At 44.6% G+C, this 14535-nt stretch overlaps 1 protein-coding gene and 1 pseudogene across 3 annotated transcripts in view; one reads left to right on the top strand and one right to left on the bottom strand.

The window, feature by feature from the left end:
- The window catches only part of LOC134039102 (uncharacterized), a 267969-nt pseudogene that overhangs the window by 136724 nt on the left and 116710 nt on the right, over positions 1-14535 (top strand).
- pi4kaa (phosphatidylinositol 4-kinase, catalytic, alpha a) overlaps positions 1-14535 on the bottom strand; it is a 178345-nt gene that overhangs the window by 128170 nt on the left and 35640 nt on the right. For all 3 annotated transcript variants that reach the window (XM_062484623.1, XM_062484625.1, XM_062484626.1), the window contains exons 9-10: positions 13924-13989; positions 13734-13830 (exon numbers count right to left, since the gene is read on the bottom strand). In XM_062484623.1, coding sequence (XP_062340607.1) covers positions 13734-13830; positions 13924-13989 — 163 coding nt within the window. The remainder of the gene's footprint in view (positions 1-13733; positions 13831-13923; positions 13990-14535) is intronic.

Here is a 14535-nt window from a genome sequence, read left to right as displayed (position 1 = left end):
ACCCTGAGGCGTGCGAGGAAGATCGTGGCCGACCCCTCCCACCCTGGTCTCTCCCTGTTCCAGCTACTCCCCTCTGGCAGAAGGCTGCGGTCCATCAGGACCAAAACCTCACGCCATAAGAACAGTTTCTTTCCATCTGCTACTGGCCTCTTCAACAAGGCCAAGGACTCCCATTCACATTCATTCACTTATTTAACTATTATAAGTCCATCTAATGGAAATTCAGTATGCATAAGCCACTTTATCTCAGTATCCGATTGCACTATGTTGACCATTCATGCTGCTCATTCTATTCTTATTTTTATATATATTTTATTTTATATTTAAATTGTTGTATTCTTAGATTGTTTAGTTCTTAGAAATAGTTAAACTTTTGTACTTTTACTTAATTTAAGATCTGTATATGTTTAGTGTTTTGCACCTCCCTGCCACAGTAAATTCCGTGTTTGTATAACATACATGGCGAATAAACCTGATTCTGATTCTGATGAAAGGCGTGTTAGAAATAAAATGTATTATTATTATTATTAAATACTGCTACTTAGCGCACACTAGGGAAGAGGCAGGCTTGTTTCTTTTTGTTTTGTGGATGTCACACGCTAGTTTGATGTTAGCTAATTTCTCCTCAAAGAGCCTTCTTCCACGCTCGAACTTTGGAATTTATTTGTCTTTTTACAAATGTTCAATCCTGCATAATTAATTACAAAGTTGAAAAGAGTAAAAACGCAACAAAAAGCAACACTCGTAATTAATTTTTATGCACAAGGAAAGTGTAAGCTAGCTGTCGAATCCTGCCAAGAGGAAACGCAGGTCGAGGACAGCATAGTAAAAAGACAAGAGCACGGCGAGTTCAAGCATAAGAAGAAAGCTTTCGGAGACCATGATGCTACATGCTGACGGAGCACAGGGTGATGCCACTGAACAAGGACAAGGTGCGGCTGCTCAGGAGCTATCAGAACACGGCCATGAGGCAACCAAGAGGCAAGAGCCATTTGGAACACCCGACTCCCGGTCACATTTATCCAAGCGGTCCGGTGGATCATCAACATCGTCAGCAGCTGTCAGAGCACGTGCTAAAGCTAAGTCTAAAACTGTACTAGCCCAGCTGACTTTTGTTGAGTGAGAAACAAACATGATGAGACAGAAGGCCGAGCTCGAAGCTTGCGCAATGAGAAACAAGGCTGAGCTCAAAGCCAGTCTCCACGTTCTCACCACCCAAAAGATGGCTGACCATCTCTCAGTCTGCATAAGCGATTCCTCCCCATGCTTCAGCTGTCTCCCAGTCCACACAGGGGGCCGTCCTCCGAGCCACAACCAGCACAAGACCTCGCCTAGTACCTCATGCGGAGATAAATGGTGAGCTCAGGCCTGCTACAGTTCGATGATCGCTCCGAACATTTCTGGTCATGGAAAGCCTCCTTCCTCAGCGCCACCAGGACCTGAATCTGACACCCAGGGAAGAACTGGATCTGCTGGTGAAGTGGCTTGGCGCAGACTCAGCTGAACAGGCGTGGAGAATCCGCTCAGTGCACGTCCTCAATCCTACCGCAGGCCTCCACATGGTGTGGCAATGTGTGGAGGAATGCTACGGGACACCAGAAGCCGTAGAAGATGCACTGCTTAAAAAGATCAAAGATTTCCCAAAGCTAACCAACAAAGACAACGCCAAACTCAGAGAACTCTGTGATATCCTCCTGGAACTGGAGTGTGCCAAGGAAGAAGGATACCTACCAGGCCTTGCCTTTTTGTTGTTGCCCACATTTGGAGTATACCACCCGAAGAAACCGGGTCAAATAAGAGTAGTATTTGACTCAAGCACTGAATGTCAAGGTGTCTCCTTAAATGATGTATTCCTCAGCGGCCCAGACTTAAACAACACGCTGCTGGGAGTGCTCCTACGTTTCCACAAAGAGCCTGTCGCTGTGACAGCAGATGTGCAGCAAATGTTTTACTGCTTTGTGGTCAGAAGTGATCATAGAGACTACCTCCGATACCTCTGGTATGAAGACAATGACTTGGACAAGAAAGTGGTGGAGTACAGGATGAAAGTCCACGTATTTGGGAACACTCTGTCACCCGCCATCGCCATCTACTGCATGAGACGCGCTGCCGAGAAAGGTGAAGCAGAATACGGCTCTGATGCAAGACGGTTTGTGGAGTGTCAGTTCTACGTGGACGATGGGCTGACCTCTGTCGCCATGCCAAAGCAGGCAATAGAGCTCTGGACGTCACGTGACTTTACTGTTTACGTCGCCATTTTGGCAGGAAAGTAGTGGCTATAATGAACGGCGCCAGCACGGATTTCAACCTGTCCGAGTTCACTGCGCACTTTAATTCAAGGCATTCATAGGCAGCTATAAAGCAAAACTTGATCGATTAAACATTAGTGATCCATATAATGCTCCCGGAGCTATTTTTATGACCTTTACGAGTGAAACGGAAGGCTTCCCTGACCTTCTGTATCCAGATATTTACAACTCTCTATCAACTTTCATTCGTCCTACTCTGGAGTCTTTGAAAGCCTACAAAAGCCTGGAGGGATATAAATGGACGCAATCAGATGGATTAGTGATGAATATTCAGCTTTGAAGTGTACTGGCTGAAAAATTGCTATGTGTAGCTAACGTTAATGCAGTCAGTTTTATAACTTGTATAGCTAGCTAGCGTCGTCAACGGTAAGCTACTAACGTTGGCTAACGTACATTATATCAGTGCACTTTTCATCACAAAAATGCCATTACATATTTATTACAGATAAGTCATTCCAAGAGACTGAATGATCCTCAGTTGAAGCCATGGGTGGTTGTCAGGAATTATAGGGTTCTTCTCTCTGGATCTTAGGAATCCTATAAAATGCTCTCCCCCTTTATCTTTTCCCCGATGGTTCAGGCATCCAGGCGCACAGCAGCTATCCACCATGTGGGAGTCAGATGGCTGAGCGGTGAGGGAGTCGGGCTAGTAATCTGAAGGTTGCCAGTTCGATTCCCGGCTGTGCCAAAATGACGTTGTGTCCTTGGGCAAGGCACTTCACCCTACTTGCCTCGGGGGGAATGTCCCTGTACTTACTGTAAGTCGCTCTGGATAAGAGCGTCTGCTAAATGTAAATGTAATGTTGAATCAACGTTTATTGAAATAGGCAGCAAATTAAATTATGTATAATATGTATGTACACTCTGGCGCTCCACTTCGCTCTCCACTTTCCTGCCAAAATGGCGATGACCGGTGCATGCTGGGATTGCGTGACGTCAACTCCCGGAGCTCTATAGACCTCCTCTCACGAACTACACAGATGCTGGCAGATTCCAACCTGAGGCTGCATGAAGTGGCATCAAGCAGCGAACAGGTGATGAAAGCATTACCTGAGGAAGACCGCGCCAAAGACCTGAAACACTTGGAGCTCGGTAGATCCTCTCCCCCTCCAGCGAAGCCTGGGCATCTCCTGGAACCTGGAAACAGACAGCTTTACATTCCTGGTGTCCCGGGAGGAGAAGCCATATACGCGGAGAGGTATCCTGTCCACCGTGAACAGCCTATACGACCCCCTGGGGTTCGTTGCTCCCATAGTTATGCAAGCGAAAGCGTTAGTGCGGGAACTTTCATCCGAACAGGGGTGGGACACTCCACTTGACCCCGGCAAAGAGACAGAGACAGTGGCGATACGGGCTGTGGCCTACCTGAGAGTTATTGACGCTGATGGCAAAGCGCACACGGGATTCATCATGGGAAAGTCCAAGCTGGCTCCCCAGCCTGCTCACACCATCCCCCGCCTCTGCGCAACCGTGCACGCTGTTCAAATGTACTGATCAGAGACGAGATGGACATTCATGTGGACGCTGTCAGGTTCTTTACTGACAGTAAAATTGTTTTAGGCTACATCCATAACTCGTCCAGAAGATTCTATGTGTATGTGTCCAACAGGGTGACCCGCATCAGACGATACACTCACCCGGACCAGTGGTCATACGTACCCATGGACCAGAATCCTGTGGACCACGCCACAAGACACGTGCCTGCAGCACAGCTACAGCAGAGCAGCTGGAACACCGGTCCCGGTTTTCTGACACGCAATAACACAGAAGAAACTCGGGAGCCCTACACCTTCACGCTGCTGGAGCCCCACGCAGACGCCGAGATCCGACCTGAGGTCACCGCTCTGGCTACCAGGGCCTCGGACGCTCAGCTGGGCTCACAGCGGTTCGAAAGATTCTCAAGCTGGAGAAACCTCTGCAATGCTACAGCCCGACTCATCCACGTCGCTGCATCTTTCAAAGGAAATCCAGTCAGCTCAGATTGTAAAGGCTGAAGCCGTTTCAAAGACACACTCACCACAAAAGAGCTGTCACTGGCAAAGTGTCTGATCCTTCGCGCTGTTCAGCACAAGGCCTTTACAGATGAACTGAAATGCTTAAAAAGAGGGTAAGACAATTCCCAAGCAAAGCCCACTCAAGCAGCTCAATCCAGTGACCGATGAAGACGGTCTGCTGCTGGTCGGAGGTCGTATCTCCTCCGCACCTGACCTGTCAAGAGAAGAGAAACACCCTCTCGTTATCCCACACACCCACCACATCGCCACTATCCTGGTGAGTTTCTACCACGAGCAGCAGGTGGTGCATCAGCGGCGACACATAACAGAGGGAGGAGTCAGAGCAGCAGGCTATTGGATCATCGGCCGTAAGCATCTGGTGTCGTCGTCATCCACAGGTGTGTGACCTGCCGCAAGCTACAGGACCAGAAGATGGCAGACCTGCCCGCCGACAGACTCACACCCGAGCCTCCGTTCACCAACGTGGGCCTTGATGTCTTCGGGCCATGGGGAAGTGCAGACAGTAAGCGCTGGGCAGTGATTTTTAACTGCATGTCAACCAGAGCTGTCCACCTCAAGCTCATTGAATCCATGACAACCGACAGCTTCATCAACGCACAGAAGATTTTTCGCCATCCCTGGTCCAGCCAGACTTCTCTGCTCTGACAGGGGGACTAACTTTGTTGGAGCCTGTAAAGAGCTGGACATTAACACGGAAGACGCAACCATAACTGCATACCTCCAAAACAAAGGGTGCTCATGGGTATTCAACCCACTGCACTGGATGCCATGCTGCTTCAGACCGGACACAGCCGCCTCACACACAAGGTCCTAAGCACTCTCATGGCCGAGGTAATGGCCATCATGAATGCCAGACCCCTGGTGCCCGTGTCTTCCGACCCCAACATACCGACAGTCCTCACCCAAGCAATGCTGCTTACTCAGAAGATGAGCACCGTCTCCGCTCCCTCCAGGAACTTACAAATGGTGGATCTGCATAGTAAACAGTGAAACACGTCGAGTGCCTTGCAAACACCTTTTGGAAGAGATGGAGAAGGGACTACCTGTCCACTCTGCAGGGCCGCAGAAAGTGGACTGACGAAAAGTCAAATGTCAAGGTCGGCGACGTCGTCCTGCTCAAGGACAGCCAGGCCCACAGAATTGACTGGCCTGTGGGAGTGGTCATCAACACTCTGCCAAGCAGGGACAAGAGGATCCGCAAGGTGGAGGTCAAAATAGCAAAAGAAGGGACTGTTAAGGTGTTTTTGAGACCTATCTCAGAAATAGTCGTTCTTCTCTCAGTGTAGTAAGAGAAATGTATGTTGTGTGCCAACAGAACTGTATGTAATTTTTGTTGACGTACTTCTGTAGTGGCATAATGTTATTATACCAAGCGGGGAGTGTTCTGCCTTCTCTAGGAAATGCCTAAATACTGCCACCTAGTGGACAGCGCACACTAGGGAAGAGGCAGACTTGTTTCTTTTTGTTTAGTGGATGTTCCACGCTAGTTAGGGTTCCTCCGTCAGGAGGACCCTATTGTGTTTGTTGGTATTATTATTATTCTAGTAATTTATCTCATGAACACATTGGTAAAAAGTTTTGAAATTTGGCATATGGATACAACATGCCACAACTACGGCCCAAACACAGACTGGCCCACATCAGATCATAGGGGGCGCCACAGGCGACGCCCAAATGTCCGATTTTCAAAGTGATAGCATTTCCACCCCATTGCTCAAATTCTTCTGAAACTTGGTGTGCATGCCTTATTTCTCATGGCGAACAAAAAAGCCTCAAGGATCCATAAGGTCCGCCTGATCGATTTTCCTGTAGAGTGATAATTTGGGAAAAACTTCAAAATTCCTCTTCTCTTGAACCAAAGGTCTAATTAACTTGAGATTTTGTACAGATATGTATCATTGACGTATTTAAAAACGTTACTTATAGCAATTGAATAAAATACTAAATAGCTGAAAGGGGTGTATTTATGTAAATTTCCACATTACCTCAATATGTTTGTGTCACTAAATCAAAGTTCATTTTGAATGATGGGTTTTCAAACCTAATAGGCTTTAAGGTGACACGCCCATGAAGTACCATAAACAATTTTACCTTGATATGTCAAAATATGACTGAATCACAGCTGTTTGAACTTGGACCAAATCTGACAATGCTCGCCATTGGAGAAACAGCTTTTTTTTGTAGAGTAACTGAACATGCCAATACTCAACACTGAGAATAGCTCAACGAGCTGGAACGGTGACCTGCAAAGTACAAGGTCGTAGGTTCAAATCCAGCAACACTGAGTCTATCTTAATTTGAATACATGTTTAGTTAAACAGGATGACATCGTTCTAAAGTACCATGCGCAATTTCACCTTGATATGTCAAAATATCATTGAATTACAGCTGTTTAAGCTTTGGCCGAATCGAACAAGCCATGCTACAGGATATACATCTTTTTTTCTGGGGACAGAAACTGATCAGAATTTCTCAGCCTTGCGGGTAGCTCAATGGGTTGAAGCGTTGTACTGCAAAGCGTTAAGGCCACAGGTTCGTTTCGAGGCACAGTCTTTTGGCCTGTCATAATTTTGATTACTTGTTTAGTTAAACAGGCAGACATCATTCTGAAATACCATGCGCAATTTCACCTTGAAATGTCAACCGTTTCTTAACCTTTGTCCCAAAGCTGACCAAAAACTAATACTCATATCACGCAGTCGGAGCACAGCTAGATAATCAGCGTCAGCACCCTTGGGTACCCAGCATGCAGTGTGGCATATCAAAAAACGCAAAGACTTGTGGAAAATAGTTGGTTACAACAGCCGTGCAAGGGATTTCAGTTGTTGTCTTCGTTCAGTTAGATGTTTGTAATGTTATTGTTTGTTAGTTAATATAATCTTGTTGGTCACCCTGATTGTGCATGTTGTGTAGTTTAATGGGACCAGAGAGTCGGCTGCTGTACTGTCACAGGCTACTCTCGCAAGGAGCTGAATATGAGTGCTGCCCTAGCCGAGTTGCCCACATGACTATTGTTTGTTGTGCATTGACTAAGAGTCTGGAAGGAGATCAACTCAAGAAGAGTTTCAGTATCCTATAAAAAGTTAATAATCAGCCCTTACTAATCATAAAATCTCAGCAGTTGGTGTGTAGCAGAGAGGCTAGAGAGACTGACTAGTAACCTTATGCTCATGAGTTCAAATCCCCGTTCAGCCTATTATTGTTGGCCAAACATGAAGTAGTTTTGCTCTCTTGTTGTCTCGATCTTCTACAGTGTACATGTTTATAATATTTTGCCATTTTGCGGAGGAACCCGCATCGCTGCTTGCAGCTATATTTTTGATGTTGTGTTTGATGTTTTGTAGTGCTAACGTTACCCACCTAAGTCGATCCTGTTTGCTTCGACAACAGAAGTGGAAACAACTAACGTAATCATTTCAAATGATATCTAGTCAATATGTTGAAAACAGTGTTGTGTAGACACAATAGATTTATTTGTATGTTTTTGTTTCAAGTCTCCACCTTCATGTTTCAGTGAATGTTGGCCGTGTTGCGTCTTTGCTCCGCAACTTCACTGGTGTAGACCAACCAATCAGTGTGCAGCTTATCTATATATTCATGAGCATACCATAAAAGGATGGTATTACACAACAGTTTTACAAAACATAGCAAGCAGATAATCGTAAATAATATTTGCAATCGTAAATTATTGTTGCTGCTCTAAAATAATGGGACGTAAGAATTGTGCTTATACCATTGTCTACACACAAATGTATGTGAAACAAATGCACTTTGTATAATAACATTCTTGTTGTTATTTTGCACATATATATATATATATTTATAGATAGACATTAGGGCTGCCAGCGATTCAAATATTTAATCACGATTAATCGCATTATTTCATATAGTTAATCTCGATTAGTCGCAAATGTATTCAATGTATTTATATTGTTCAAATTTTACCCCAATCAAATATTTCTTTGTGAAATAACATTAAAATGGTGTACTTAACTTCAAATAACTGGAGGATAACAAGAGGAAATTGGAGGGAGTTTTATTCACTCACACATAGGCTGTACAATAACATACACATTGTTATATATTTAGGAAATGTAATCTCAAAAAGAAACCTGCGTTAACGGCACAATTTTCCTTTATCGCGTTAAAGTGAGATCGCGTTAATGTGTTATCGTGTTAACTTCGACAGCCCTAATATATATATATGTATAAACTATACATATTATATATATACACTATATATTAAACTTTGATAAAAAAGAGAATCGCAGTCTTCGAATGCAGGACAGAAAATGGCAGAACTCGCACCTGGCAGCTATTTAACGGTAAGCAGGAGTGAAATAACCTTAAAGGGGCAATTTATTGATTTTATAAGGTATTTCACACAGTTCCTTAACCCTCGTGCTGCCTTCGGGTCACATGACCCAAAGGTTCATAACGAACCATCATTGTGTTTACCCAATTTTACCCAATACAAAAACAAATAAAAATACTTTTCTTTTAACCTTCGCAATGTGGGGGGTCTGAGACAGCCCGACGGTTAAAAGAAAATGCTTCACTTTGTTTTTGTATGCGGTAAAGTTGTCGCAATACGACGGTGGGTCACAATGACTGATGGGTCAGAACGACCCGAGGAGAACACAAGGGTTAAGGTCTTCGAATAGGGTATGTAACATTGGTTGGGCTGAAAATGGCCCGGGCGCTGTTCTATGTTCTATCCTAATGCACCCTGTGAAATAGCCCTGGAATAAAACAAGAGGCTTTATCCCTTTTATGGTATGCTCAATATAGATGAGCTGCGTTGGTTTACAACGAGTGAAGCTACGGAGCAGTGACGCAACATCGCCAACAGCACTCACTGAAACATCGAAGGTGGAGACTTGAAATAAAAACATACAAATAAATCTATTGTGTCTACACAACTGTTTTCAACAGATTGACTAGATATCATTTGAAATGATTACATTTGTTGTTCCACTTCTGTTGTCGAAGCAAACATGATCGACTTAGGTGGGTAACGTTAGCACTACAAAACATCAAACACAACATCAAAACTAGCGTGGAACATCCACTAAACAAAAAGAAACAAGTCTGCCTCTTCCCTAGTGTGCGCTGTCCACTAGGTGGCAGTATTTAGGCATTTCCTAGAGAAGGCAGAACACTCCCCGCTTGGTATAATAACATTATGCCACTACAGAAGTACGTCAACAAAAATTTAACGTTAACTTAAACGTTAAAACTAACGATAACGTTAGTTTTTTTCTGTTGTCAAAGCAAACGGGATGGACTTAGGTTGGTAATGTTACAGCTTAGCAACCAAACTATCGTGACACAACTCTGCTTCAGTGAGCTGTCTTGCTAACTAATAAAAAATAACCTGACAAACATTGTGACAAGGGGGCCTTGTCAGCCGTGGGCCTGGCAGCCCGTTGGCCTCGTTACCGAAGCAAAGCCTCAACGAGGCACACCTGTTGCTCATCTACCCCACTCCTGGTGAGTACAAAAGGGGACAAAATGGGGTGATATGTTGGTTGATGTGGTTTTTATGCTACACAGACTCGCCGTAAGGAGAGAAGAGACCAAACGAATGAGACAGGAGGGCCAGAGGCAAAGACCCTTGAAGAAGAAGAGACACGCCGACATAACTCTTTTCTTTAATGTTTTTGTTTTGTACCAAAAGGTGCTATTAAAACCCTTCGGCTTACCTTCTCTGTTGGAGTCTGTCTCCGTGCTTCACAACATGCATCGTGAATTGTAGATTTACAACACAGGTTTTTTATTCGAATGAAACGGTCAGGAACATGAAATAACGTTGCCAGTTGCCCCATTGCCAATAAACTAAATCATCACACATTCTACCTATGCTAGATACAGGATATGTTAGCATTGCTAATAACTGTTAGCGACAAAATCATACTACAGCTTGCGGTTGTGATAAACATACGGTCGGAACAGCACCTCTTTTCAGCAACAGCTTCATAGCAAATCCTGCTTTACATTGTCCCAGGTTTTCAAAACTCTCCTCTGTGAAATGGTTCAAGCAAATGTGTAATTGAGGGTCGAACTGCACAGGGATCTTCTCATAGACAAACATCACAGCCCGTTGAGTGTTTGGTTCCTTGGGAAGACTCTGAAAAGTGTCAGAATTCCCTGTACAGCCTGGAACACTGCATTTACGACCGTAGTCCATTTTCAATATCCTTGAAAAACCTTCTTCTTTGTAATTCCGTGGAAGTACACAGAGCATCGTGCAGCAAATTGTGGGGCGTGACAAAGGTACAGAAAGGTGGACTTTTTGAAACCGCTCGTTTTACAGCAGCAGTTTCAAATTCTGAGATTTAAATAGGAAAGAGGTGTCAATGGACTTTGAGATCACTGTATGTCCATTTTACCCACCGAACTGTCGTTATTCAACTGTAAGGGTGGTCTTCAAGCTGCCCCCACCTCTCATATGCTAAAGTCTGGAGTTTCTGGACGGTCTGAACTTGATGGTTCTCACACCCCATTCAAGATTTGGTCTGATTGGTTGTCTTGTATAAAGGGAATTGTAATGCATTGTTCTGTGGATTCTTCATCTCCTGAGACCTTCTTCTCAGCTCTGGCTTGTCCTACTGTCCTACTCCTTGCTAACATCAACATGGTAGAGTAGGTAAGATTTAAAGCCTTCATTTTGTAACATGTTTGCCTTGTAATTGATTTAATTCATTTGCGATGTTATTAAATGTGTATTTCATTTTAACCTTACTTTGACCATTCTTGCTCTGATTTAACCCATAGTCAAATAACCTTAATTCTATTTATTGGCATTATTTGGTTCATGCCAATACACTATACAATACAATTCCCATCTTCCTTTAAACCATAGGGGAATTAGTTTTTAGTTGTTTGGCTAATATTTAACCCCCTACACAACTATGACAAGGTAAACTCGGTTTTGCAGTCAATGACCACTTTAAAGGAAGACAGAAATTGTACAGTCAAAGATTACATCCTTACAAATCAGAAACATAGCTCACGCCAATGCTATGTCGGAGAGGAAAGAGCATTAGCCATAGTTACGTTTGATCAGGGTTGATCAATGAGGTTGAGTTTGCTTATCGCCAGGGCATGGAAGCTCCTATTGGGTCAAACGAGGTTTCTATCGAAAGGTCAGAGTTTAGCGGCCATCCTGATCGTAAATATTCGAAGCAGAACTCCTTCAATGAGCGATAGTGCGTGACTGACTGAAATGGCGAAGGCAGAATGATGCAACAAGATCGTGGCTTGGTATGGAGGTAATACATTGTTTTGGACGAACTACTTGACATGGTCAGATAGTTCGGACCTTTGGGAACCTTTTAGGGTGAGTAGAATCGTTTGCGTTTGCTTTGTTTACCTTTGGGAATGTAGCCAGACCATTTTTGTTGGGATGTTTTGCATAACTGGACAGCTGTGGACAGCCGTATTAGGTAAGTAAATAGTTACTCCTCACACTTTTCAACAAAGGTAGTATATCCCAAAGACGTTGAGTGTACTTGCTGTTGCAACTCGATCTTGAAATGGTGTACATCAATGGAAGCACAAGAATCGTACCAGGGTCTTGAATCTGATACGGGCCGTAATGGGTAGCCAATGAAGGGAGATGAGGAGCGGGGTAACATGGGAGCGTCTGGGTAGGTTGAGGACCAGGCGGGCTGCTGCGTTCTGCAACCTCTGGAGAGTGCTGGTTCATGGCAGTGCTCAGCTGAAGCGCATCTTTCTGTCAGCAGCTTTTTCCTCCTCACCACCTGTTCCCTGTTGTGCGCTGATTACACCCCTTATAAATATCCTCTGTATTCCCTCCGTCTTTGCCGAAGAATTTTGTGATGTTTGAGACCAGTTCCATATCCTGCGATACACTCTTTTGTTCCAGCCACGTTGAGCCGCTGCCCTACCCTTCCCTGGACATACTGGACTGCCTTCCCGATCTCGGACCCTGCCTTTCTTGACTACGTTTTTCAGATCACCCCTTTTGAGTTACCTTCTACGGCTTGCTTTCTGTTTTGTTTCCAGAGCTTTGCTTGTGAGATTTTCAACTCTATGGTCCCTTAGCATTGTGTGGGTAATCAGCATACTGAGGGAGTCAAGAGGGCTGATTAGGTTTGTCTGATGTGGTTGGATCAGACTCCACAGGTGTAACAGGATATTGGCTGTATGTGGTCTGGCTGATCACGCTACAAAGCTTGCAAGCTTCTCTCTCTGGCTCTCGACGAAGGCAGTCTTTTTTTTCTCGCCCTCCCCTGACCTTCCCTGCTTGGCTTCTATCGTATTGTCTTGTCTTGTATATACTCGAGAGACTCTCCGCATCACTCTCCGAAGCAAGAAGCATGGAATTGATTAGCTGGTCTCTCAACGCAATTGACACCATCTTCTCGAAGAGAAGCTTGGGTTCGGGGGAACCTAACTGCCCTGACGGGACGTTCGCAGCTGGCTACTCGATGGACGCGTGGGAGAAGTGGCGTGTCGTGTGCCTAGCGGTGCTTTCCGTGGAGGACGTTGAAGACATCTTTCTATTCGCAACCATGATTACAGGCTTTTTGCTGATTGGATTGGGCGCTGGCCTGCTATATCGGAAAATTAAAGAAACGGCTGCAGCTGTCAAAAGCCCCGTAAGGCTGCTCGACATTGATTGATTGATGCGGTGGGCAGAGCTGGTGGCACTCAGACTGTGACTACAACGCGTTGAACGCAATTTGGATAACATCATGGAGAAGCTAGCGGCTCTGCAAAGGAAAGTGAACCGACTTGGAGGCCATAATGATGAGTAGACGTGGAATTGAAGGCACCTACTCGACCAAATAACTACCCCAATCTTATCTGCTTTCGGCCCCGTAACCAGGTCAGGCCTTGGCCAAGGCCGTTGCTGGAACAACAACTCCCCTGGAGAGCGCTGAAGTGAGACTCTCTGTAGTCTCTTCTCTTCCCCCTCCCACAGACACCTGTGGATTGCGTCTCTGTCTTGGGTCATGACCAAGGATGTCTCCATGGCAATACTATCTGCGAACTGAGAATCTGACTGATTGTGGCCTAGGCAAAGGCGCCAACCCAGGCACACTCATACACTAACTTTCATCTACTACAGATATGCTATCACACCCCTTCCCCCATCCAACGCCTTCGCCTGCTTGTTCCCCCGGTGTGGCTGGCGGGTCTGTGACCAGCGCCTATTATGGCTGCAGGTCCAGATGCTGCTTGTCCATACCCCTCCCCCCATCCCCGTTGCAAGTCATGTGGTTCTGTAATGTTGTACAATGTATGTGCTGAGGTGTTTTTTGCCTGTTCCCACACTGTATTCCTCTAGGAGCATAGTCTGGGGGTTGCCTTTTTTTCTCTCCTCTCTCTCCTCATGTTATGCTGAAATTGAACGACTGTTATCCCAATGTGTTCTTACCTTTCAGATTATAGAGGGTGTCTCTTAGCATCTTGAATATGGCCACGTACAGAGGATCACTGAAGGTCTTATAGTCCAGGTGGATACTAGGGTTCAGCTAGATGAAAATAAACCAGAAAGCCTTTTAGTATTGTTGTTAAGGGTTTTCAAAATAATTCTATTATTTTTAGGAAATATACTTAAAAACAACCTCCAGCAGATCCATCAAGGTGTCATCCAAGAGTTTCAAAAACGATTCAGAGACAAACTGTTCAACCTGTTCAAAGAAATGACGGTTATACACAAACACTAAACATGATAAATGCAACAGAGCCACAATACTTCATGACAGAACTAATTAGGATTCCTCCGATAGGAGGAAACCTATTGTGTTTCTTGTATTATTATTATTAACATCTATTGTGTTTCTACCTTTTCTTATTGAGGGCCAAGCAGCGAACCTGTGAAGGCACCTATTGTTTTTTTGGGTTTTAATATTAGTATTATTAGGTGTCAAGCAGCGAAACTGCAAAGGCTCATTTTGTTTTGGTTAGACATGGGAGATCCCATGTCTGACACATTAATTTGTGATACCAGCCAAACTGATGCAGCCACCATTTTGAATTAAAGAAAAGTCCCAAATTGTTCCAACCTTCAACATATTTGGCACAGATTATCTTCAGACCAAGCCTCACAAAAGTTATGACATGGTTTTTGGATTTTCAAAACCGTTTACCGTCCGGTACAGCCAATCAAAGTCGGCAACAAAGACTCCAAAACAGGATGTGAAGTCATATCTCAGCAAAACTTTGCTGCATTGACA

This window comes from Osmerus eperlanus, chromosome 18 (genome assembly GCF_963692335.1).
Source record: "Osmerus eperlanus chromosome 18, fOsmEpe2.1, whole genome shotgun sequence".
In the NCBI taxonomy this organism is placed as follows: Eukaryota; Metazoa; Chordata; class Actinopteri; order Osmeriformes; family Osmeridae; genus Osmerus; species Osmerus eperlanus.
This window is presented reverse-complemented; position numbering and strand designations above follow the sequence as displayed.